This window comes from Eubalaena glacialis, chromosome 19, assembly GCF_028564815.1.
Source record: "Eubalaena glacialis isolate mEubGla1 chromosome 19, mEubGla1.1.hap2.+ XY, whole genome shotgun sequence".
NCBI classification, from domain to species: Eukaryota; Metazoa; Chordata; class Mammalia; order Artiodactyla; family Balaenidae; genus Eubalaena; species Eubalaena glacialis.
The window spans coordinates 10,873,564-10,898,426 of NC_083734.1; the positions used below are offsets into that span (position 1 = coordinate 10,873,564).

Genomic DNA, 24,863 nt, shown 5'->3' on the forward strand with positions numbered 1-24,863 from the left:
CTCTCAAGGTTTTAACATCACCAGTAATGGGTCAAATTGATATAACATATCTCCTGAAATAATGCACTGAGAAAGACACACCACTCTTGTAATATTCCTGCCAGAAAAACAAACCAAATCCAATCGTGAGAAACGTCAGATAAATTGAGGGAAACTCTACATAATTGAGGGATATTCTTTGTAAGTACTGGATGATAGTTTTCAAAAATGCCAAAGTCATGAAAAATAAAAACAGGTTAAGGAACTAAAGGCAACTAAGAGATATGGTCCTGGATTGGATTCTGGACTGGGGATAAAAGCTATAAAGGACATATTTCAGACAATTGGCAAGATGGGAAAATGAACTATGTATTGGATAATAGTATTGTATCAATATTAAATTTCTTGAAATTAATAACTATACTGCAGTTATGTAAGAAAATGTCCTTGTTTTTAGGAAATATGTTAAAATATTAGTGGTAAAGGACATGATGTCTCCAACTTACTCTCAAATGGTTCAGGAAAAAACACATAAGAGAGAAAAAGTGATAAAGCGAACGAGACAAAATGTTAACAAATGGTGAGTCCCAGCCAAGTTGATACATAAAATTAACCATCACAATATACATGTGATGTTTATTGTCAACTGCAATAAATTTAGAAGTTTGCAATAAAAAGTTAGCCAAATCCACCTGAGAGCTTTCTGCTCCTGGGATGATGGAATAGATTTACTTTTTCCTATTCCACCTGCTAAGTACAACTAGACATTATATATAAAGCAAACATCAAGAGACGAAGATGGAGAGAAGAAGGCAGAAAGGCTAGGGACCTCGGGATCCAAGGAATAGCACGAAGATGGTGAGTTCCCTGGGTTTTCTTTTTGCCTCAAATGTCCCAGACTTGGAGGTAAAGAAATCAGCAACCTGGAAACACCACAGACACAGCCCCAACAAAAGCCTGCTCTCTCTAGCCAAAGGGGCAGGAAAGGGACAGCCTAATGAGACAGAAAACTTCGAAAATAACCACTCGATTCCAGCCAAATATTACAGAAAAACTTCAGCCCCACCCACACCCATACCAGCAAAGACCAAGTGATGAGCATAGATTTCCACCCTCCCCAGGCTTGCCACGAGGCACCCCAACATCTCTGCCAGGGTGGTTTCTAAGAAGGCCAAGGAGGGTGAGGGGACTTTCACCCCAGCCCGCTGGTAATGAGGCCTCTCACACTCAGGGTCCATGGAGACTACGTGGGAGCCTGGACTTCATCCAGCCTGGCAGTCGTGAGGCATCCCTGCTGGGGTGGTGTCCGAGGAGCCCTCCTGGGCTCATTTCTTCATTCACTCATTTCTGCAGTACTGAGGCCATTCTCACCCAAGGGGCAGTGGAGACCACATGGGGAACTAGAACTCCCACCCTCATCCATGAGATGTCAACAGAGGCTGAATGGGAAACTTGAACCTCTGCCTCCACCTGGCAGTAAAAGTAAAAAGGCAGCAACACCCTTTTCCCTGCCAGAGCAGTGGCAGAAAAAGCCAGCTGAAACAGAAGGGTTAAATAAGATCCAGAGTCTCATAAAATAACTTTAAGATGTCCATGCTTCATTAAAAATTAGTCATCATGGGGCTTCCCTGGTGGCGCAGTGGTTAGGAGTCCGCCTGCCAATGCAGGGGACACGGGTTCGAGCCCTGGTCCAGGAAGATCCCACATGCTGCGGAACAACTAAGCCTGTGCGCCACAACTACTGAGCCTGCGCTCTAGAGCCCGTGAGCCACAACTACTTAAGCCTGCGTGCCTAGAGCCCGTGCTCCGCAACAAGAGAAGCCACCGCAATGAGAATCCCGCGCACTGCAACGAAGAGTAGTCCCCACTCGCCGCAACTAGAGAAGGCCTGCATGCAGCAACGAAGACCCAACGCAGCCAAAAATAAATACATAAAAATTTATTTTAAAAAAATTTAGTCATACCAAAAACTGGGAAGAGCTCAAACTGAATGAAAAAAGCCAATCCGTAGCTGCCACCACACAAAGGACAGAGATGTTAGAACTATCTGAAAAATATTTTAAAGCAGCCACGATAAAATGCTTTAACAAGAAATTATGCATATGCTTGAAACAAATGAAAAAATAGAAAGCTTCAGCAAAGAAATAGAAGATCTAGAGAAGAACCAAATGGAAATTTTAGAGCTGAAAAATATAATAACTGAAATGAAAGGTCAGGGAACAGGCTCAACAACAGAATGAAGGGGACAGAGAAAAGAATCAGTGAGCTGAAAGATTTAATAATAGAAATCACCCATTCTGAATAACAGAGAGAAAGAAGACTAAAAAAACATAGTCTCCCATGGGAGCTGTGGGACTATAACAAAAGATCTACTATTGTGTCAACAGAGCCCCAGAAACAGAGGAGAAGGAGGATGAGGCTGAAACAGTTCTTAAGGAAATAATAGCTGAAAACTACCCAAATTTGGCCAGAGACATAAACTTACACATGTAAGAAGCTGAGCAAACCCCAAACAGGATAAAGTCAAAGAATAACCCAAAGATAAAGCCCCCCAAAATAAACATGCAACTACCATATGACCCAGAAATTCCACTCCTGAGCAATTTTTCCCAGGGAAATGAAGACTTATGTTCACACCCAAATCTGCACATTAATGTTTATAGCAGATCTATTTGTAATAAGCCAACAGCTGGAATCAGTCCACACGTCCTTCCGTTGGTAAACAGATAAACTGCAGAACATACATACTAGGGAAGACTACTCAGAAATAAAAAGAAATGAACTCCTGACGCACACAACAACCTGTACGAATCTCCAGAGAATTATGCTGAGTGGAAAAAAAAAGTTCCAAAAGGTTATATACTGTATGATCCCATTTATATAACATTCTTGAAACGACAAGATTATAGCAATGAAGAACAGATCAGTAGTTGTCAGGGGGTAAGGAGGGGTGGGGAGGTAGGAAGGAAGAGGGTGAGGCTATCAAAGGGCAACATGAGGGAGGCTTATGGTGACGGAAATGTTCTGACAGAACAATGTCAGTATCATCGTTTTGATATTGTATGTACTACAGTTTTAAAAAAATATTTATTTATTTGGCTGTGTCCGGTCTTAGACGCGGCATGCAAGATCTTTAGTTGGGGCATGTGGGATCTAGTTCCCTGAAGGGGGATCAAACCGGGGCCCCCTCCCTTGGGAGCACAGAGTATTAGCCACTGGACCACCAGGGAAGTCCCTGTACTACAGTTTTGCAAGATATTACCATTGGGGAAAATTGGGTAACGAGTACACGGAATCTCTGTCTTATTTCTTACAACTGCATGTGAATCGATAATTATCTCAAAATAAAAAGTTTAATGTTTAAAAGTCTACCTGAAATTTAAAAAATATCTTTGTAAATAATTCTACTTTTAAAAAAAGAAAAGAAAAAATAGAAAATACAATCTTTAAGCCCATTATGTTGCAAGTAACAATTCCAATACCAATCAGTTTAAGAAATAAATAAGAGGATTTTTGGCTCACTGAACTTCAAAATTGGTTTGATACAGCATTTCAATGATCCCAAGGAGATTTTTTTTTTTCATTATACCTCTCCTGACATTAGCTTCATCCTAAGGCCAGATCCCCTTGTGATCACAAGATGGGTGCCAACAGCTCACCTGGGGTTACATATTCCCTTGTCTACAGCCAGAGGAAGTATGTATACCTCAAGCATCCAACAGAAGTCTTGGGCTTCATTATGAAAGGACCAACTTACTTCCTGTGTTTGTGCTTGGACCAATCACTCTGACCATGGAATACCCTGGCCAGCTTGTATCAGGGTACTTGTCAAAGGGGAGGAAGTCTAGTGACTGACTTAGGTTCACTCATGCAGCTGGGATAGAGTCATTCGCACGAAAAATTCTAAGGATGGGGTAGGAGTAATTTCTCAAAAGAAAAAAAAGAGGAAAAGCTGAATGGGTCTTGAGTAGACCTCCAACTAACGACTTCTGCTCAAACTCTTTAAAAATGAACCACAGCCAGAGCCCTGAATTGCATTTCTTTGGATACATGCAACAGAAATCAACTCTACCTAACTTAATCCAACACAGACTTCTTGGAAAGAGGCAGAAGCTCACGGGGTACAAGTGAACACTGGAAATCCAGGACTGCTCAGGGATTAGGTGAGCCTGAGGAGTTAGTAGCAGGAACTATTCTACAGCTTTTCCTGAGCACTTTGTTGAAATGAATCAAGTCCAGTTCTATTTTCTCTTCTTTTGTCACCTCATTCACCATTTGAAATCCTAGGAGAGGGAGTATGGTTGTCCATGATTAGGTCACATCTCTGGGCTGAACTCAGGTGGTAACAGGAAGGATCTAGTGGAAGGAACTTCCAAAGACATTTTGGTTTCCAAAGCAAGAGGCCAGAATACCTGCTCCCATCAAGTATACACTAATCTGGGGAGGTGTAATCTCTTAAAAGGAAATGGGGGTCCTCTTATTATAGAGGAATAGATGCTGGATATAAAAATTACAAATATTCATCTTAGGTATTAGATGATAAAAAATGTGAGATGGCACAAAGCAGCACTCAAATGAAAAGTGTAAATTAAGTGAATTTAACTGCAAAGCAAGAAAGATTGAAAATAAGTCAACGAAGATTTCAACTCAAGAAGGTAGAAAGAGAACATGAAAATAAGCTCATCAGAAACTAACAAAATGTTGTAAATCAACTATACTTCAATAAAATAAATTTTAGGGACTTCCCTGGTAGTCCAGTGGTTAGGGCTCCCTCCCAATGCAGGGGGCCCGGGTTCCATCCCTGGTCGGGGAACTATATCCCAGATGCCGCAACTAAGAGCCCGCATGCTGCAACTAAAAAAAAAAAAAAGGTCCCACATTCCCGCATGCCACAACAAAGATCCCGTGTGCCGCAGCTAAGACCCGGCATGGCCAAGTAAATAAATAAATAAACAAAAATATTTTTTAAAAAGACAATCCTTTAAAAATAAATTAGTTAAAAAAAAGAAAATAAGCTCAAAGTATGAGAAATTATTAAAGATAAAAGTAGACATCTGTCATCAAATAAAAAAACCCAACAATTGACTAGTAAAAATAATAAATCTTGTTCTTTAGTCCAATAAAATAGACCAATCTTTGGCAAGTCTGGTGAATAAAGAAAGAAGGGCAGGGAGGAAGACAGAAAAGAGGAAGAGCAAAAATACAAACAAACAACATTAGGGGTCATAACTACACATATGGAGATTTTAATAAATGATAAAAGTATAAAATGCTCAAACTTGCAATAATAAATTGAACTGCCACATGAAATAGATATTTTATTAGAAAAATATCAGTTACCAAAATTGACTCAAGATGTAGAAACTTCAATAGACAAACAGAGTAGGAATTGGAAAGGTATTCAAGGAGCTTTCCCCCAAATGTCATCAGGTCCAGATGGTTTTATAGGTGAATTCCACCAAAACTGCAAGGAAAATCCCTATGATCTCTAACTTTTCCAGAGGCTCTAAAAATTTCCAACTTATTTTACAAGGCCAGTATAACTCTGACAACAAAACAAAAGAACAGAACAAGACAAAGGCCCCTCAAAAGAAATCTATGGGCCACTCCTATTTTCTAACTTCGATGTAAAAGTTCTAAATAAAATGTGAGCAAACCAACCTATAATTATATTTAAAGAATAATTCATAATGGCCAAGTAGGGTTAATCCCAAACATTCAAAGATGCAAAATTAGAAACAATTCAGGACGTCGACATGTGAAGAAAATAAAACATTAGGGCTGGGTTTCCCTGGTGGCACAGTGGTTGGGAGCCTGCCTGCCAATGCAGGGGACACGGGTTCGAGCCCTGGTCTGGGAGGATCCCACATGCCGCGGAGCAACTAAGCCCGTGAGCCACAACTACTGAGCCTGCGCGTCTGGAGCTTGTGCTCCGCAACGGGAGAGACCGCGACAGTGAGAGGCCCGCGCACCGCGATGAAGAGTGGCCCCCGCTCGCCACAACTGGAGAAAGCCCTCGCACAGAAACGAAGACCCAACACAGCCAAAAATAAATAAATTAATTAATTAATTAAAAAAAAAAAACATTAGGACCATTTCAGTCGGTGCCAAAGTATATGAATCTCTTCTCTATGTCTGCAAAATCCTTCAACTTAGAAATCTTTGGAGAAGCAGAACCTGCCTATTACAGAAGCTGAAAATGCCAGATACTTGCTTTCCCAGACTCCCTTGCAGCTGGGTCACAGGTACAAGATGAATCAGACTCACACACAGACTCTGAATCAGGAGCTAGTATCACAAAGGGGTAGGGATGATGCAGGATTCTCTCTCTGCAGCCGGGAGGTTGTGGTAACGCTGAGTTGCTGGCTCAGCAGCTGCAGCGGAGCAAGCTTCAGGGACCTGGTCTTGCAGCAGGCGCAGAGGTTCGCTCACCAGACTGGTTCTGCAGCCTGGCTCTGGGCACTGCTCCTAGCTACGCAGTCCCACGTCTGGTTCTGCAGCCCTCACTGAGAAGTCTGTGAAATAGCCAACGTATTTTTATTTGTATTATTTTGGCCGCACCACGCAGCATGCAGGATCTTAGTTCCCCGACCAATGTCCCCTGCAGTGGAAGCGTGGAGTCTTAACCACTGGACTGCCAGGGAAGTCCAAAATGTATTTTTAATAAATTCCTTTTCAGCCTAAATTAGGCAGAACATTTCCTGTTACTTACAACTAAAAATCCTAATTGGTGCCAAAGTGGCAAAAAAACCCAACCGCCTTAGGGGCCTTACTCCACGTCAGGGCCTCTGTCTATGCAGCTCTCCCCCTCACTTCTTGCTGCTTAGTGCCTCGTTTCCTCCATGTTTTCAAGTACTTTTTGCAGCCGGCAAATTATATAAATGGCAAGTCTATGGATTAACTGCATCTGGCTCAAGTGTCCACCCCTTGTCCAGTCACCAGTCAGCAGATAGGGGCAGGCTCACGCAGCTGCATGGTGCCCCTTCTAGGGACAGTTGATAGGACATTTTCATCATTGGAAGGGGCCATGGACCAACAGATATGATGGCTGACTTTCTGAAACAGGCACCTAACCTGGTCTTGGGAAATCCTAAAAGGCTTTCCAGAGGAAGAAATTCTGGGCTTGAACTTTCCAGATAAGTAAGAGTTAGGCAGAAGGGGATAAGGGGTGAGAAGAAGGGTCCAGGCACAAGAAAGAAAATAACCTAGAGTGAAGGGTGGAGTGTTAAGAGATGGGGCTGGACAGGTGAGCAAGGGTCAGATCACGCAGGACCCTGTAGGCCACGTTAGGGATGTTAGACTCCCTCCTGAGGGCTACAAGGAGCCATTGGTGACTTTCAGGCAGTGGAAGGATATGAGAAAATCTGCATTTCTGAAAGACCACTTGGGTGGAGAGAAGGAGGGGAGTTAGAAAGTTGGGAAAGCATCGGGGAGGCTGCTGCAGTGAAGCAGTGGAGAGAACATGGCACCCTGGACAAGGAATGGTGGCAGGGGGGATGGGAAGGGGTGGGTTTGAGGGGCATTAGGAAGTAAAATCAGGGACTTCCCTGGCGGTCCAGTGGTTAAGACTCCACGCTCCCAATGCAGGGGGCCAGGGTTCAATTCCTGGACAGAACTAGATCCTGCATGCCGTAATGAAGATCCCACATGAGGCAACGAAGATCCCATGTGCTGCAACTAAGACCCGGCGTAGCCAAATAAATAAACTAATTAATTAATTTAAAAAAAAAGAATTCTTGAAAAAAAAAGGAGGTAAAATCAGCTGGACTTGGTAGCAGGTTGCATGTGGGAATGGAGGTGGGTAGTTAAGGATGACTATCAGGGATTTTGTTTGTACTGGTTGAAGGGCTACATAAATGAGTGGATGACAGAACCACTCACCAGGTTGGACAATACAGGAGGATTAGCTGTTTGGAGACAGATGATGAGCTCAGTTTTGAACATATTGCTTCAGGGCCTTTGGGAGAGCCAAGAAATCCAAAAGGCAGTGGGACATATGTGTTTGGGTCTCAGGAGAGGGGTCTGGGCTAGAGACAAAAATCTGAGAGTCACTGGGGGACAGGTGGTGGTCGAAGGCAAGGGAATGGATGAGGAGACTCTCAGGTGTTTGTGTAGCGTAAGAGAAGAGGAGGGCCAAAGACTGAATTCTGGGGGCATGTTAATTTTTCATGAAGGGCAGGGGAAGAAGAATCCACAAAGGACATTGAGAAGGGTCAGCCAGAGAGACAAGAGGAAAACCAAGAAAAAATTACTCTCAGATAAACAACAGGGTCCTAATGTGTAGCACAAGGAACTGTATTCAACATCCTGGGATAAACCATAATGGAAAAGAATATGAAAAAGAATGTGTATATGTGTATAACTGAGTCACTTTGCTGTAACAGCAGAAATTAACACAACATTGTAAATCAACTATACTTCAATAAAAAATAAGCTTAAAAATAAATTTAAAAAGAAAAAATTACTGTCATGAGTCCCAAAGTGGGAGTGGCCACAGGTGTTCAGGCTTCGGAAAACAAGTAAGATCATGTGGAGGAGTGTCCAGTGGATGGAGAGGGTTGGGGGTCAATGGTGACCATGGTAAGAACTGAGTCCATGGAGTGCGGGTGGGGGAGAAACAGCCTAGAGTGGGATGAGGAGGGAGAGGGAGGCGAGGGTTAAAGTTAGGCAATTCAAAGAACGAAGCTGTGGGACTTCCCTGGCGGTCCAGTGGTTAAGACTGCACTCCCAATGCAGAGGGCACGAGTTCGGGGAAGATCCCGCATGCCGCGTGGTGTGGCCAAAAAAAAGAAAAAAAAGAAGAAAGAATGCAGCTGTGAAGGGGAAATGAGAGGGGCAGCTGGAGAGGTTTTTTTAAAGCTGGAAGAGAGTGGTGGCTGGAGTCCACTCCCAATCTCCTGGTATAGAAGGACAGTAGGCAAGAGCGGGACCAAAAGGAGGGCTTGGGGAAGGTTGTGGAAGGAGGTGATAAAGGCCTGTGTCCGGGAGGGAGACCGTTCCCCGGGTCCCCGGAGCCCATATCAGGCTGGCATTTCCTCCCCATCTCCACCCCCTTCCTGCCGCTGACCAGGCCCTCCCTGGAGCTGGAAGAGAGAAGGACCAAGTCACACCCTGGAAGAAGCTCTGTGGCTCCGGAGGTCTTTCTGCTGGCCTGTAAGCTGGGGTCGGGGGAGGAGGGGGCCTGAGGGACGGATACCAGCCAAGAACCTGGAGCTAGCAGTTTAGGCTTTGGCGGGCAAGGGGAGGAGAGGGGAGTGGAGGCGGGGAGGTGTGGGAGCTGAGTTTCTGGAAGGGATCCTGGAAGCTGCAGTGCAGGCTAGGGCCTGGAGGAATACTGCCGGGTGGTGGAGGGGTGCCCACTCAAGCCCCCCTTGCCCACAGGTCCCCATGCCTCTCTTCCTCTTGCTGCTCCTGCTGCCAAGCCCTTCACACTCCCACCCCATCTGTGGCATCAGCAAAGTGGTCAGCGAGGTGGAAATGAACTGTGAAAATAAGGGTCTGAAGGCACCGCCTCCAGATCTGCAAGCAGAAACCAACATCCTCCGCCTGGGTGGGAACCCTCTGGGCACCTTCTCCATGGTGTCCATGGTGAATCTGACTCACCTCACTCAGCTGCACCTGGAGAAGAGCCAGCTGACCAGCCTGCAGACTGACGCGACGCTGCCCCGGCTGGAGACCCTGATTATATCCCACAATACGCTGAGAAGCCTGCCCTTGTTGGGACGGGCGCTGCCGGCACTCTATACCCTGGACGTCTCCTTCAACGAGCTGGCCTCATTGTCTCCTGATGCCCTGGATGGCCTGAGCCACCTCCATGAGCTCTACTTGCGTGGCAACAAGCTGAAGACTCTGCCCCCCCGGCTCCTGCAGCCCACGCCCAAGCTGAAGAAGCTCAACCTGGCTGAAAACGGGTTGAGTGAGCTGCCCCCTGGGTTCCTGGATGGGTTGGAAGAACTTGACACCCTCTACCTCCAGCGGAACTTGCTGCGCACAATACCAAAGGGCTTCTTTGGGGACCTCCTCCTGCCTTTTTCTTTTTTCCACGACAACACCTGGTTCTGTGACTGCGGGATCCTCTATTTCAGCCGCTGGCTGCAGGACAATGCCAACAACGTGTACATATGGAAGGAGGGTGTGGACGCCAAGGCCATGACCCCCAACGTGACGAGCGTGGGGTGTGTCAATTTGCCCAACACGTTTGTCTACACCTACTCAGGGGAGGGCTGCCACACCCCTGGCGACAGGGACAGCATAGACTACGATGTCTACGAAGAGGATGACAAGGTGCCTACCACAAGGGCTGCGGGCAGCTTCTCTACCCACACCAGCGCCCACACCACCCACTGGGGCCTACTTTACTCAGTGCCGACTGCTCCGCTAGGCCCCCAAGTGTCCTCCTTGCCTCCAACTAAGGAACAGACCACGTTCCGAATTTCTACAGGACCCATCACATTCTCCAAAACTCTAAAACCCACCCCAGAGCCCACAGCCCCGAGCACCCCAGAGCCCACAGCCCCGAGCACCCCAGAGCCCACAGCCCCAAGCACCCCAGAGCCCACAGCCCCGAGCACCCCCGAGCCCACAGCCCCGAGCACCCCAGAGCCCACAGCACCGAGCACCTCAGACCCCACAGCCCTGAGCACCTCAGAGCCCACAAGCGAGACCTCAGAACCCACCATATCCTTAACCTCCACAGAACCCACTTCACTTCCCACTATCTTAGAATCCACCACAGCCACCATCTCTGAATTTGTCAACCTCCTGAAGGCCCAGGGGGTGGCTCAGTGGAATGCGGAGAGTTCCAGAAACAACCCTATCCTCAACTCTGACTTCTGCTGCCTCTTCCTGGGCTTCTATATCTTGGGTCTCCTCTGGCTCCTCTTTGCCTCTGTGGTCCTCATCCTGCTGCTGTTCTGGGTCCAGCACGTGAAACCACAGGCCCTGGCCACAGTCACGCACACCTCACATCTAGAGCTGCAGAGGGGAAGGCAAGTGACAGTGGCCCGGGCCTGGCTGCTTTTCCTCCGAGGCTCGCTCCCCACTTTCCGCTCTAGCCTCTTCCTGTGGGTGCGGCCTAATGGCCGTGTGGGGCCTCTGCTGGCAGGACGGCGGCCCTCAGCCCTGAGCATGGGTCGTGGTCAGGACCTGATGGGGACAGTGGGCGTTAGGTACTCTGGCCACAGCCTCTGAGGGGGGGTGGTTTGGGGACCTCGAGAGAGACTCTGATGGGCTTTCCTATTGGGATCTAGCTGGGGGAGGGTGGGTACAGAGTACAGGGTCGGGGGAGGGCTTCATTACTGCTTCTTTGTCAGGAGCCTCCTCTGCACACCCCGGGCACACAATCCCAGACCCAGCATATCTGGAGAGGTAGTGAGATGGAGGAGTTGGGTGGGTCACAGAACAAAGAGAGCTCCTGATGCTGCATGGACGGCGGGGTTCCCAGACCACTAGGTTATTACCATCAGTTTGGGGAAGTTTTAAGAAAAAGCAAACAACAAACAGAATATAGCACGGTTCCCACATGTATCCGTGTATTGAAAGAAACTTGGGAAGAGATGTCAAGATGTGAGCCCTGATTGTCTCTGGGTGGTATAAATACAGGTGGTTTTATTTTCTATTTCTCTGCTTAGCATTTTCTGGTTTTCCACCATCATATATTATTTGTATCATAAAAATAATTTAAAAATAGAATGTTCGTTCTTTTGGAGAGGGAAACGAGGCTGGGGCACCGTCACCAGTATTCCCAAGGCCCCAGCTGCCCCACCCTAGTTGCACTGCTCACCCCCAAAAGCTCTAGTCTTGGCCTGCACTTCCCCTGCCTGGGGTGCCTTTTCCCTCCTCCAAGGGCAACCACCCACCAGGCCAACCACAAGCAAGTTCCAGCTCAAGATCCAGAAGTTTCCTGGGAGCTCAGTGGTACTACTGAGGCTATCTGCCTGCAACCTGCAGTACTAGGAGGACCGGTGGGTGCCTCCTGGCACCTGTGGCCTCAGAAATGCAGCTCTCCTGCTCTGCCCTGGGCAGCAGGACTGGGGAGGGGAGGGCCTGGCAGTGAGTGCCATCTTGGTGGGTTTTACTGAACTACTCTCGGTTTCCTGCTGTCAAGCCAGGAGGTCGGCAGATGGAGCCCAGTTCTCTCCCCTGGTGCCATGGATTCTGCCATTCACCTGACCATGTTGGGTAGGGCTTTCTCTCCTGCCTCCAGCCCAAGCCAACACTTAGGGCCCAGAGAATGCGAGTGAGGGCTGAGCCTTTCTGGCTCCACGGAGACCCCTTCCTCCAGATGGTGCAGGAAGAATCCTCCTAACCTGAAACCCTGACCGCATCTTTCTCCTGCTCTGAACTCTTTCCGATATAGAGAACAACTCCTGAGCTTGGTGATCGAGGACTTCCGTGCACCAACCCATCTAACAGTGAGGCTTCCCCTCCCACAGCAGACACTTCACAGCCTGTGCTCCAGTTACTACAAACTTTGCAGAGATCACCTGCTCCCCCGCGTTTCTCCTCTAAGCCTTTGCTCTCAGTGGGCCAGGGGTGCTGCCCCGCCCCACTTCCCTGGCCAGTCGGGTACTGTGCACCGTCTCCCCTCGCCCAGGCTGGCGCGGGTGCCCCACATCACCCTGCAACGGTCTGTTGCTGACTCCCAGTTTCCCTGTGTCATCCTCCCCTCTGGACTTAGCACTCCTTAAGGACAAGGTCCAGGCTTCAAGTGTCTCAAAGCGGCCCCTGCGGCCCAGGCCAGCATGTGCATGGAGAGGGTAAGAAAAGAGGCAGAGGTGGGAGGGCCCGACTGCACCGCCAGGCTGCTGAGCTCAACTTCTTCTACTGACGAGGTTCTGCCAAGGCGACAGTTCCCACCTGCCTTCTGCCTGTCCCTTGGCCTGCCTGTCCCCTGGCCTGGCTCTGGAGAAGCCTTCGGGCCTCGTGCAGCCCAGTCCTCCTTCCAATTGACCTTCCTATGCCCTTTTATGCCCCAAGAGGTTCCTAAGCTCCTTGAGGGCAGGGCCTGGGAGTCACACATCTCCTAAAGAAATGGAGAAGGCAGTCACTCTCCCCAGCCTACAGCCCACATCAAGCCTCCAGGCTCTGGGGGCCCGGCTCCGTGCCCACTCTGCCCCCGACAGGTCAGCCTTCCCCTCTCAGACTCTATTCCCTCCCTCTTCAGGCTGCGGAAACAGTCACCAGACCCCAGAGGTTTTTCCTGGGGATTACATGAGATGACCTGGGCGTCTGTTGCATTCTTGAGCGAGGGGCTGGGAAGCAACACACAGGGCCTGGAGTTTGGGTTTTTCTCACCCTTCAGTTGCTGCGACATGACTGATTTACATAACATTTGCATAAAAACAGCGGGTACTTTTTCTTTAATAATTTTTCTTAAAAACTCCAGTTCCTGTTCTCCAGGGGCATCCGCTTCTTTGTCCAGTCTCCTCCCCCTCCTGCGCCCACAACTCTCCAGATTTGGGGGTGGTGTCATCAATCCAATTTATTGATTATGTCCTCAGTGAGGGGGAGAAAGGAAGGGCCATGTCCTCCCACTGCAGACCTTTGATCATCTTGACAGCTTCGGCTTTCTCCTGTCCCCTCAGCTCTGCCTTGGTTTCCCCACTGAGAAGGGGGGCCTTCTGTTGTACTATGTGCCCTGAAACTAATACCCAAGAGGAGGCCAGAAATCTGCAGGGAGCTTCCCACCTCCGTGCAAGGCATAGGCAGGGACAGAGAGATCATGATGATTAGGACAAGGAGGGTGAGCTGGAGCAGGGGCAGGACAGACCAAAAGTCCTTTATCACAGAGGAGGGAACCATACTGTGGAGGGAAAATAAATAGAGGGGCCCAGGGCAGCAGAGTCTAGGTCCCCTGGGGGGCACACTGACTGTAGGAGCAGCGGGCGAGTGGGAGCCCCGGCACAGCGGCTCCAGGCCCCTCGCTCGCCTCAGCCACTGAGGAAGAGACGCTTGTAGGCCTTGTTCATCTGCTCCAAGAAGATGAAAGTGAGGACAGTGTGGGGACCCAGGCGGGCATAGTATGGTGTAAAGCCCTTCCACAGACTGAAGAAGCCCTCGTAGCGGACGACCTTCACCAGCACATCCTAGACAGCCAGGCAGGCACGGCACTGAGGCTGGGACCTGGCCTCTGGGACTCTCTTCCTCTTACCCAGCTATCCCCCACCCCCACTCCCAGGGCATCCAATCCTGCAGCCCAAGCCCCTAGCCCTGCTTCCTCACCAGCCCGTTCTTGTATTCCGGCTTCCCGTCAATCATTCGCATGTTCTGGATCCTGAAGGAGAGGAGGCAGGGGCATGAGAGACATAAAGGGGGCTCTCCCGTCCGTCTCCAGGCCCAGGTCTGCATACTCACCGGGTCTTGACAATATCCACAGGCATAGAGGCAGCAGTGGTGACCAGGCCACTGATCATGCTGGCACAGAAGTGGCACAGGATGTTGTCAGAGAAGTAGCCTGGAGGAGGCGGAGCAGGGGGTGGCAGTCAGCTCAGAGCTGGCCCAGGCTAGGCTGGGAGCTGAGGGCCCAGCTCTGGGTCTCACCTGAGTCCAGTAAAAACTGCTTGGACTGGGAATAGGAGGCGAGCTGGGCGGCATTGACGACGACGGCCCGAGCCATGGTAGGGATGCAGCCCTGGGGTGGGTGGGATGGGGGAGAAGTCAGAAATGTCCAAGACCTGACCCCACATCCCCAGTCTCCAGCCCCCTCACTCACCCTCCATAGTGTGGGGACGCCCTCTTCCCGGGCAATTCGAATCAGGGCATTAAACACGTTTTTGTAGCCACGGCGCTGGTCAGCTGGAAGCCTGGTGGGAAGGTAGGGAGAGGCCAAGTTTGGGATAGACCACCCTGCCCCCACAGGAACAAAGAAAGGGAAGCCAGAATGCTGTGAACAGGTGAATGCTGTGCTCTAGATCTAGAATAAGAAATCAGTTCTTTCATTCTAGATTCCAGGGAATGGGGCTGGGGGCAGGCTCAGACCTGGAACTCACCGGCCATCAGCGGTCATGCGGATAAGAGCCACCTCAGCTGGTGTTCCCACAAAGGCACCAGTGGCACCTGCAGTCATGCCAATCAGGGCCTTCAGCAGAAAGCCAGGGGGTGTACCATCAGCCCCAGTCAGACGCTCAAACAGCACGGTATAGATACCAAGGCGAGTAGTGGTATAGGTGGCCTGGCGCAGCAGGCCAGCTGACAGCCTGGGGAGCGAAGGAGTCAGTGCATCAAGCCAAAGTCTAGAGCTGTCAACCCACACCCTACCCCCATCCTTTGGCCCCAGTACCCGGTGTAAATGCCCCTCAGCCCTTCTGCCCTCAGAATGCTGGTGAGGGCATGGAAGCTGGTTTTGTACTCTCGTGTCTTGGCTCCTTCCCCACTCAGCTGCATCCGGTTCTTCACCAGGTCCAGGGGCTGCACAAAAACTGTAGCTCCCATCCTGGGGGAAGACAGGGGTGGAGTCAAGGGCTAGGTGTCCCAGATCTACCAAGGCCCCCTGGAGCTCGGCAACAAGAGATCACAAAGGGCAGGGCCTGCCATGCGATTGACTACATATTCAGGAGGCTGGTGGGCATGTGTACAAGAGTCTCTGCGTGTACCAAGAGCAAGGGGTCTGAAAAGTCCAGCGGTCCAGTAGGGGCCATGCAATGAAAGTGTTCCATGCCGCTCCCAGGGTGTCAAGCAGTGACCCAGAGACTGCAACCAGTCCGACCCAAGAAGGAGAGGTGGGCATTCATGACCTGGGACTCCACGTAGTCCAGCAGGAGCCATGCAATGACCTGAAACCCCAAACAGCCCCGCAGAGCCAAGCAATGGGTTGGGAAACTCAGGTGGCCCGGTGGGGGTCGTGTATGCAGCCCAGAAGGGGCCCTGCGATGGGTGAAAAGATCCTAGCAGCCCATCAAGGACCTCGTAATATGATGGGAACAGCAATGACCCCGTGTCACCTCGGTTCACTGCAACACACCCAAAGAACAGGGCCCGGTTCCTGGCACCCGTCCCTGCCTCCTCCTATCCCATCCCTGGGGCCTGAGCTTACCCGGCCAGGCCCCCAAACAGGAACTTGACGGACTTAGGGGAGGTACGGGGCTTCCCGTTCACCCCAGAAGCCCCGGGACTCGCCGTCGCCGCCATCGCCACTCAATGGCCCTCGGCTCCCGGACCCGTGCGCGCGCGGCCCCGCTCGCGCCCAAGGTGACACCGCGCGCGCAACAGGGGCGAGGGCGCGCGCGCACGCCCCGGAGCTCAGGTCCGGCGCCAGCTGGAAGTTGGCGCAGGCGCGAGCGCAAAGGCGTCCGGGAGTAAGGCGGAGCTGAAGGAGGAACTTCAAGAATGGGTGAGGGGACGGGGTGCAGCTATTTAGGCAGCCAGAGCACAGGCACAATTTTCATCGAATTGGAGTCGCGGGAAAATAGAGAGGAGGGTATTTGAAGATCTCGCGAGATCGAGTGAGCTAGACTAGCCAGAATTAGGCGGTCTCTTGCGATAATACAGGAAGCCGTCAGCAGGTGGGCGGGAGTGTGGTGACGACTCTCGCGAGACTTGAAGGTACGGCGGCTGCGGCCAGAGGGAGCAGGAGAGGTTTGTAAACCGGGCTCCTGAGGGATCCCGGGCACTAGCGGAGAAGCGACTAAGTCGTCTTCTGGGACCTCGGTGCTCCTTTCATCTCCACAGGCACTCCCTGCCCGTCTAACCTTTCTTTTAATCTGCCTTTTAGGACCGGAAGTCCTTCGTCTTGAGCGTCCATTGCTGGAAGCGGCCTGACTTACTTTGCCGGAAACCCTTTTCCAGGGGATGGAAAGACGGCCCACCTGGCCGGAAGTCCCACCTCCTTGAGCTCCCCCACCCTTCCAGAAGTTTTTCTGTCACCTGTGCTTGCCTCCGTTCTTTTTCCCGGTTTTATTCCTGTACCAGAAAGGGGTATTTTTGGTGTCTCCCAGCTCCATTAAACGGGTTGGCTGTCTCACTCCCCGAATCGGGGGTCCTTCCCCGCGCCCCCATGTAGCTGGGAAGTGGGACCTGGGGGTGGTTGGACCCCTGGGATCCTGAAGGAGGGCAAGAGAGGGCGCAGAACTCCGTTTCTGCTCCTGTTATCGGGACGCGGCCTCCTCCGCCTCTCCCCTCCCGCTACCATGCACCCTGCGGCCTTCCCGCTTCCTGTGGTTGTGGCCACTGTGCTGTGGGGAGCGGCCCCCACCCGGGGGCTCATTCGAGCGGTGAGTCTGAGGGACCGTTAGGGGAAGGGCGCTGAAGGGATAGGTTGCAGGTTGAAGGGCAAACATGGACTCTTCTGTCCGCAGATCTCGGACCACAATGCCAGCATGGACTTTGCAGACCTCCCAGCTCTCTTTGGGGCTGCCTTGAGCCAGGAGGGACTTCAGGTGATTTTCTTCCCTCTTTCCTGTTTTTCTGAATTCTCCCTGCTGGGTAGGGGTTGAGGAGCCTTTCTTGGGTGAAGCTGGAGGTAGGAAAAGAGTCAAGTTAGGAACTAAGTGCAAGAGCACATCTAGTGTGGTGGAATCCAGAATCTGGAGGGAGAATACAAAGTCTACTCCTAGAACTCTGAGCCTTAGAAGGGAGACTGAAAGTGGACTAAGATAAAAGGCAGGACGAGTGGTGCATATCAGTAGGGTCTCTAGAGCCAGTTACTGGTTTTATGACCTTGGACAAATTAATTCTCTCTCTGAGCCTTAGTTTGTTTTACTGTAAAATGGGATAATAATAGAAGTTATCACATGTATTATTGTAAGAATTAAATTAGATAAGCAATTTTGTAGTAGTTTTTCACAAAGACTGCCACATAGCAAGAATTCAGTTGGGCCATAGATATCAGTATAGTTGTTTGTAAGATGGGTAATTGGAAAATTAAAGGGAGGTGTTTAAAAAATTCAACTGAGTAGATTTTAAAGCTCTTACTGGCTTTTATTTAATGACCCATGAATCAGGCAGCATTCCACCGAGCAGAAAGGATCTTTGAAGAACTATACAAAATGAAAGACTTACAGCCAGAAGGGGGTGGGGCAAGGAAGTTATACTAGCAAAGATTTGATTGTCTGTGGCAAGATCTCCTTTCTTTAGGGGACTGCAGGGGGTCTACGAGGCAGATTACCTCACTAGTGCTGACCAAGTAACTCCAGATAGAGTGGTTTAAGATTCTATTCCTGGGGGAGGCTAAAGTTATAATTAAGTATTGAGTTTGGTGACATGGGGGTCAGCACAAATAACTCCATTTGGGTTTGGTCTTGTGTTTTTTTTAAACAGGAGAATATGTTCCCTAAGAGTATGTATTAGAGCAGGGAATGTGAAACAACTTGAGAAAGTGATGTGGATGAATGGAGAATTGAATTACAATCAGTGGGAAACTGGAAGGCAAAAGAATTAGCTAGGAGTGTGGAGTATATATTAGCTCATCTGGGAAAGGGAGAGGGATGATGGAGGGTGTGGTAGAGGGATGTTGTTTGATGTGATTGCATCTTGAGGAGGCTAAGAGAAGAGGTAGATGTCTGACTTTGGTGGGATGCTCAGACCCCAGGAATGAGCTCAGACCCCACTGACCTGTGGGGGCCAGTGTGCTTGGTGGGACCTGTGGGGAGCAGCACCTAGGGAGATGAAATCCAGCTGTTGTTTGCTTCTCTTCTCCAGGGCTTCCTTGTGGAGGCTCACCCAGACAATGCCTGCAGCCCCATTGCCCCACCACCCCCAGCCCCGGTCAACGGGTCAGTCTTTATTGCACTGCTTCGAAGATTCGACTGCAACTTTGACCTCAAGGTTGCTGAATGTGGAGTGGGAGCTGGGAGGCTGAGGGTAAAAAAGGCACCAGGAATGAAAGGTGGCAAGGCCCATGATGGCTCCTTATCTGCCTTGTCTCCCTAGGTCCTAAATGCTCAGAGGGCTGGGTATGGTGCAGCTGTGGTACACAATGTGAATTCCAATGAACTTCTGAATATGGTGTGGAATAGTGGTAAGGTTGGAGGATCTGGACAGCTGGGTTTTCAGTAGAGCTTAGACTGAGAGATGGCGGGAGGGCTGAAGCCTTAGGGAAAAGAAATCAGTCCTTTAGGTGGAATGGGGCAAGAGCGCCAAATGCCAGGGTTACCAAAGGATTCGTATGGAAGTTTGGGTCCCAAGTGTAATGCTCTAATCCCTGCAGAGGAAATCCAGCAGCAGATCTGGATCCCGTCTGTGTTTATTGGAGAGAGAAGCTCCGAGTACCTGCGTGCCCTCTTTGTCTACGAGAAGGGGTAGGACGTGTCCCTCCTTCCCACTCTTACTTCAGCACTTCCATGCCAACCTGGAGTCCAAGCCCGTGCCCCAACCATTCAGCCTCAGGCCCATCATGCTCTGCCTCTTGGTACTTTCTTCCCATCCCCTTCCGCCTCCATGGGCCCTGTCCAGAGCCAGTTACTTTGTCCCTCTTCCTTTGTCCCTTTGCCTTTCCTGCCCCTCTGATATTCATCTTCCTTTTCCCAGGGCTCGGGTGCTTCTGGTTCCAGACAATAGCTTCCCCTTGGGCTATTACCTCATCCCTTTCACAGGGATTGTGGGACTGCTGGTTTTGGCCATGGGAGCAGTGATGGTGAGTAGCTCAGGGACCAAGATGGGAAGAGCTGAGGCCTTTAGAGCCAGACTGGCTCTGGGGTTGCAAGATAGGGCTGGTTTGTACGGGATTGTCCAGATTTTTCTCTAAGACTGATCATCCACTCCCCCTTTCACCAGATAGTTCGTTGTATCCAGCACAGGAAACGGCTCCAGAGGAATCGACTGACCAAAGAGCAACTGAAACAGATTCCTACACATGACTATCAGAAGGGTGAGGAGGGTGGAGGAGAGCAGGCCTTTCCCACTATTTCCCTGGTTCTGAAGGAGTTGGAACCCAGGAGAAAAGAGGCAGAGATGGCAGGGAGGTGTCAGCTTGAGATGCCACCTTTCCTCCTCTTTTTACGCATACATACAATGAGGACAGGACAGGATTAGAGCAGGAAATGGAAAGCAAAAATGATTAAATGTAATAGTTGGGGTCGGGGGGGGGGGTGGAGATGGAGGACCTTGCTCATAAGAGAGAAGGTGGAGAAAGCAGAAAAATGGAAGGAGTGGGGAAGATTCCGCCAGAGAAGCAAGACACAGGTAAGGAGGGGCTGGGTCTTAGGCACTGGAGCCTCCAGTGCCCATATAAGGCTATGGCAGAAGCCCTGCCCCATTTCTGCTCCTCCCACTTCCTCTCTCTCCACCCTCACACCTCCCCCCAAAAACCCACTTCCCTTCTTACCTCTGTTTCTCTTTATTTGTTCTAACCCCGGATTCCTCATGTTCTACCCTGCTTCAGTCTCAGCTCTTCCACTGGCTCTGTAGAACCAGAGAAGATAACTTTTGCAGGGTTTAGCTCCACCACAGGCCTCCCAGAGTGAGTTCTTGTGGGCCCTGGTCCAGAATGGCTCAGTAAAAGAACTCCTTTCTTCTTCCACCAGGAGACCAGTATGATGTGTGTGCCATCTGCCTGGATGAATATGAGGATGGGGACAAGCTGAGGGTGCTCCCCTGCGCTCATGGTGAGGCCCTCACTTCCTGTGCCCGTGCCCCCCCCCCACTCCACCAGCAGGCACCACACGCTTCACCTCATTCCTCTTGGCAGCTTATCACATCCGCTGTGTGGACCCCTGGCTCACTCAGACCCGGAAGACCTGCCCCATCTGCAAGCAGCCTGTTCATCGGGGTCCTGGGGATGAGGAGCAGGAGGAAGAAACCCAGGGGCAAGAGGGTGATGAGGAAGGGGAGCCAAGGGACCATCTGGCTTCAGAACGGACCCCACTTCTGGGCTCCACCCCCACACCTCCCACCTCCTTTGGCTCTCTAGCCCCAGCTCCCCTAGTCCTTCCTGGGTCTTCCACTGATCCCTCACCCTCTACCTCTGCAGCTGCCATCCTGGCCTAGTAGTCCCCTCTCCCCTCTCCCCTCCACCTCTGATGACCTATTTGCACAGCTCCTCCTCCTCTCTACAGTCTTCTACGTTGAGGGATAGGAGATGAGGAATAGGAGACGTTTCCACCCCAGGTTTCTCCCTTACCCAACTCCATCCTCTTGAAGGGGTTGGGGGTACAAAGGGATGGGGTTTTCATTTGTTGGGTTAATAAAATTGTTTTTGTGGACTAAGGGTGAGATCATTCTCACACAGGTAAACTTATCCTTTTGGGGAATTGCCCCTTTCTGCCATACATGGGCAAGGGAGAGCGGGAAGGCTAACCTGTAGTCTTAAGGGCAGCCCCAGTAGGCATCTGTTGTGACTCCGAGAGGGGGAGCCCCACCCACACTTGAGGATGACTCAACTGGCCCTGCCTTGCACGCAGGCCTGGACCCATTCTCTTGGTCTGGATGGCTCTATTCCATTATCCACCAATTCAGTTAGCACACTGAGAACCTAGGTAGGGCTGGCCCACCTGGCCAGGTAGGCCTGAAGCAGGTGTTTAATCCTGGACATGAAAGCAAGCTCAAAACCCTAGACTTTGTAGTGCCTCAACCCTTCTGCTGCTTCTAACCCCAAGCCAGGATGAAGGAGGCAGATCACAGTGGCTGTCCTCCATCCTGACACCCAGGCTAAAACCACACAGCACCTTGTCAGTATAATCTTTTTTATTCAGGAAAAAAAACCAAAAAAAAAAAGTTTTCCAACCACACACAGGAGGGGTATGGGTTGGGGGAAGGGTGTCTGTCCATCCAGCCCAGGCCCCCAGCCCATGTGGTTTTGGCAGCAATAAGGGGTGTGGGGTAATGGCCCAAAAAATAAAAATGGTGTATGTATGTGTGGGAAGGAGAGGGGTGCAAAAGCAGTGGGGAGTGACAGACGAGGTCAGTACTGGGAACGCCGCAGGTGGCAGGCCATTTCATGACATTTCTTGTTGATCGTACCACCGTGGATACCTTCTTTGCCCATCAGCAGGACTAGCGCTGGAGGAAAGAGAAAGGAGGCTAGGACCCAGGTGTCACAATCCCACCCCCGGCCAGCTGTTCAGCAGCTGTCCAGCCCTGGGGGCTGTAACCCAACCTCATCTCTCCCAACCCCCCACACACAGGCAGGCTGTCAGTCACCCTGAAACAATAGGGCTTTTCAAAAGAGGAAAATCAAGCTTAAAGGCTGGAAAGGAACACAGTAAATTTTAGGGGTCAAAGGCTTGTGGACAGTTGACTTGTGTTCAGGCTAGAAACGGCTGTGGATGAGCCTGCCACCTCCAATTTCTAAGAAAAGAGCTCAAAACACAAGAGCTAAGTGCTGGCTTATGACCAACAGTCTACCTCCTCCAAGAAAATAGGAAGTTTCTCATCTGAAAAGGCTCAAGGCAAGAAGGAACTTGAGGTAATACAGTTCAACTTCTTTACACTGTAAGATGAGGAACTGAGAACTGAAGGGACAATCCAATGTCCCAGCATCCAGCAGGCCGGGAGTAGAAACCTGGTCTGATCACTTCATACTGGGTGATCCACACAGAAGAACCCAAAAGATTAATAGAAGGAAGTACATTAGAGATTTTGGAGCTAGAGAAAGGGTAAGACTCAAACTCACTCTTGGTAGTCAGGGTGACAGTGATATTGAAGGTGGGGGCTCCGGAGGTGCTCTTGGTACGAAGATCCATGGTAAATTCCCCTTCCTGCATCAGTGAGTCCCGGATCACAGAACATTTCTGGCCCCCAAGCGTTAGCCCATTCACGTAAAAACTTGACCGGTCTTTGCCAACCAGGGTACCAACCTCAGCTGGCTGGAAGGGGAATCAAGCACCCATCAAGTTAGTCAGTACACCAAGGTTCCCACCTTCTTCTTCTCCAAGGACCCACCTGCCTTCCATTTCTCCGGGAAGCTAAACCCCCTGGGGGGGGGGAGATGTGTATGTTATGTGCTTTGTACACATCCGTGGAATTTGAGAGACTCAGGACTGTTGGAAGTTAGTACACAAAAAGATCATGATCTTCAAACCTAGAGAACGGTAATAAGGGACAACATATTCCTCTGGAAACTTATATGTCGTTTAATAGGGAAAGCAAACCCAGGAAATAAAGGGGGCCAAAAACCAGTTAAAAGAATGGAGTGGAATAGAGTGGAATGGAGTGGGGAGCCTTTGGATGCTCAGAACTCCTTCAGGAAAAGCAGAAGCGAAGAGGGGAAGGGAGGGGGCGGGCAAAGCAGGCGAAGCAACTTTGCCCTTATTTGGTCAAAGGTTCTGCAGGAGTTGTTAGGGGCCCGGACGCCTGGGTCTCCAAGTAACCTAGAGTTTAGGTCCAGGTATTTCTGCTCTAAGATGAAGCAGATGCCTGGGGGCTTTCCGGGAAAGTTGAAAAACTTTTGGAGGGGACCTGGGTCTAGACCCGGCAAGCCAGCTCTCGGGTCTAGATACCCCAGGGAACGTATCTCCCCCTCCCCCTTAACACCCCAAATCCCCACATCCGGTCCCCTCCCGCCCGGAAATCCCCTTCCCCCCCATTTCGAACTTCCGCTCCCCCTCCCCACTTCCGGGCAGTGTGGACAGAGGAGGTGGTGATGGGGACAGCAGTAGTCGTCCCTTGTTCCTTCACTTATACTGTCCTAGAACTTCTCACAAAGTTCCCCTGCTCCAGGCCCCGCCGGATGGCGGGAAGGGAGGGCGAGGGGACTTCCGGGGCTGGCCTCACAGGAATGTTGAGTCCAACGTGCCGACTTGGGGTGGGGGGAGGTCGTGTGGCGGCCTAGCCCTCTCTTACGGAGTTGGGAGGGGCAGGGAGCCCACGGAGGACGGGCATGGGACCCAGGCCATGCGACTGGGGCTCCCTCCCCCATAAAGAGGAACAATGGTGGAGGGGGCGCGAGCTGGCGGCCGGAAGTGGAGCTAGGGGTCCAGGGGTCCCCAAGTCCCTTCTCAATCACAATCCCGAGCGGAAATTGCGGTGCGTGCCCGACCCACCCTAGAAGAGGCGGAAGTGGGCCGCCGCACCGGGCGGTGCGCCCCTCCCCGCCCTGTGTCCCGGATGTAACGCCCCGTCGCGGAAAGCGGGGCGGCGGGCTGGCTAGGCGCCGCCGCCCGGGGCGTAGGACTCAGGGGGCCACGGAGGGACTCGCTCACGTGCAGCCGCCATTCGCGCCACTTCCAGGACAAGGACCGGGTCACGGCCTTTCGCTGCCCTCCCCAGAGCGCGCCCGCCACCACCCAAGTCCCTCCCTCAGGGTGCAAGCCCGGCCAGTCTCCGCGCAGGCCTCGCAGTACCGTGATGTTGACGAAGGTCTTCCCGGGGACGGCGGCCCAGACGGAGGGCGAGTCCTTATAGCCCACGATGGCCGCGTCCTGACACATCCCGTCCGCCATGAGGTTTTCGATGTAGGCGTTCCAGCCGGCCATGGCGCTGCTACTGGGGTGCTCTCGGGGCTGCTGCTGGGGCCACGGGCTGGGCTCGGGCTGCCTCGGGCTGGCGGGCGGGGGAAGGCGGAGAGCTTGGGGCACGCGCTGCTGTCCGGACCGCGGCTCTGCTAGCAGTGCAGCAGCCCTCGCACCGCCACTTCCTGCTCCTCCCCACCCCCCTAGATTTTTATTTGCAAAGGGAGGTGGGGGCGGGGCCTGCTCCCCATTCCCTCCCTCCCTCTCCTCGCCTGCCCAGATAGCGAACTTTGCAAATGCAATTTAAAAAATCCCTCCCCCTACTGCAAAATTTGCAGAGTTCGATGGAAAGCGACGCAAAAAGGATGGGGGGCGGGGGTGGGTTAGGGTTAGGGCTCCCTCCGCTTCGCATATAATATCATTCAGACTTTGGTGTACGGAAAGGGAGTGAGCCAGAGGGAGGAAGGAAAGTGAAAAGAGAAAGAATTAGCAAACTGCAAATTTAGCAAATTAAAGAGGGTTCGGGTAACTCAGAGTTAAACGGAATGACTCCCCCTTCCC

General features: G+C 51.2%; 4 protein-coding genes across 7 annotated transcripts; 2 read left to right on the forward strand and 2 right to left on the reverse strand.

The window, feature by feature from the left end:
- Window positions 1-9,366: 9,366 nt before the first annotated feature.
- On the forward strand, window positions 9,367-11,169 carry GP1BA (glycoprotein Ib platelet subunit alpha). The gene has a single exon (XM_061176135.1). The coding sequence runs from the start codon at window positions 9,367-9,369 to the stop codon at window positions 11,167-11,169; it is 1,803 nt and encodes a 600-aa protein (XP_061032118.1).
- Window positions 11,170-13,311: 2,142 nt separating this feature from the next.
- Window positions 13,312-16,284, reverse strand: SLC25A11 (solute carrier family 25 member 11). The gene is made up of 8 exons (XM_061177102.1): window positions 16,013-16,284; window positions 15,260-15,412; window positions 14,970-15,176; window positions 14,693-14,783; window positions 14,521-14,611; window positions 14,335-14,434; window positions 14,203-14,254; window positions 13,312-14,066 (listed from the first exon to the last, which is right to left on the reverse strand). The coding sequence occupies exons 1-8, from the start codon at window positions 16,105-16,107 to the stop codon at window positions 13,911-13,913; spliced, it is 945 nt and encodes a 314-aa protein (XP_061033085.1). The 5' UTR covers window positions 16,108-16,284; the 3' UTR covers window positions 13,312-13,910.
- RNF167 (ring finger protein 167) lies at window positions 16,236-21,116 on the forward strand. 4 transcript variants are annotated; one of them, XM_061177100.1, is made up of 10 exons: window positions 16,236-16,309; window positions 16,691-17,189; window positions 17,274-17,354; window positions 18,616-18,741; window positions 18,847-18,934; window positions 19,124-19,214; window positions 19,444-19,549; window positions 19,690-19,783; window positions 20,439-20,519; window positions 20,603-21,116. In XM_061177100.1, the coding sequence occupies exons 2-10, from the start codon at window positions 17,106-17,108 to the stop codon at window positions 20,899-20,901; spliced, it is 1,050 nt and encodes a 349-aa protein (XP_061033083.1). In that variant the 5' UTR covers window positions 16,236-16,309; window positions 16,691-17,105; the 3' UTR covers window positions 20,902-21,116. The 4 variants fall into 4 exon arrangements, with proteins under 4 accessions (XP_061033083.1, XP_061033081.1, XP_061033082.1 ...); XM_061177098.1 differs by lacking the exon at window positions 16,236-16,309 and adding an exon at window positions 16,370-16,554; XM_061177099.1 differs by lacking the exon at window positions 16,236-16,309 and adding an exon at window positions 16,370-16,521.
- Window positions 21,117-21,759: 643 nt separating this feature from the next.
- Window positions 21,760-24,503, reverse strand: PFN1 (profilin 1). The gene is made up of 3 exons (XM_061176747.1): window positions 24,195-24,503; window positions 22,526-22,718; window positions 21,760-21,912 (listed from the first exon to the last, which is right to left on the reverse strand). Exons 1-3 carry the CDS (start codon window positions 24,324-24,326, stop codon window positions 21,815-21,817), a joined length of 423 nt encoding a protein of 140 aa, XP_061032730.1. The 5' UTR covers window positions 24,327-24,503; the 3' UTR covers window positions 21,760-21,814.
- Window positions 24,504-24,863: the final 360 nt, after the last annotated feature.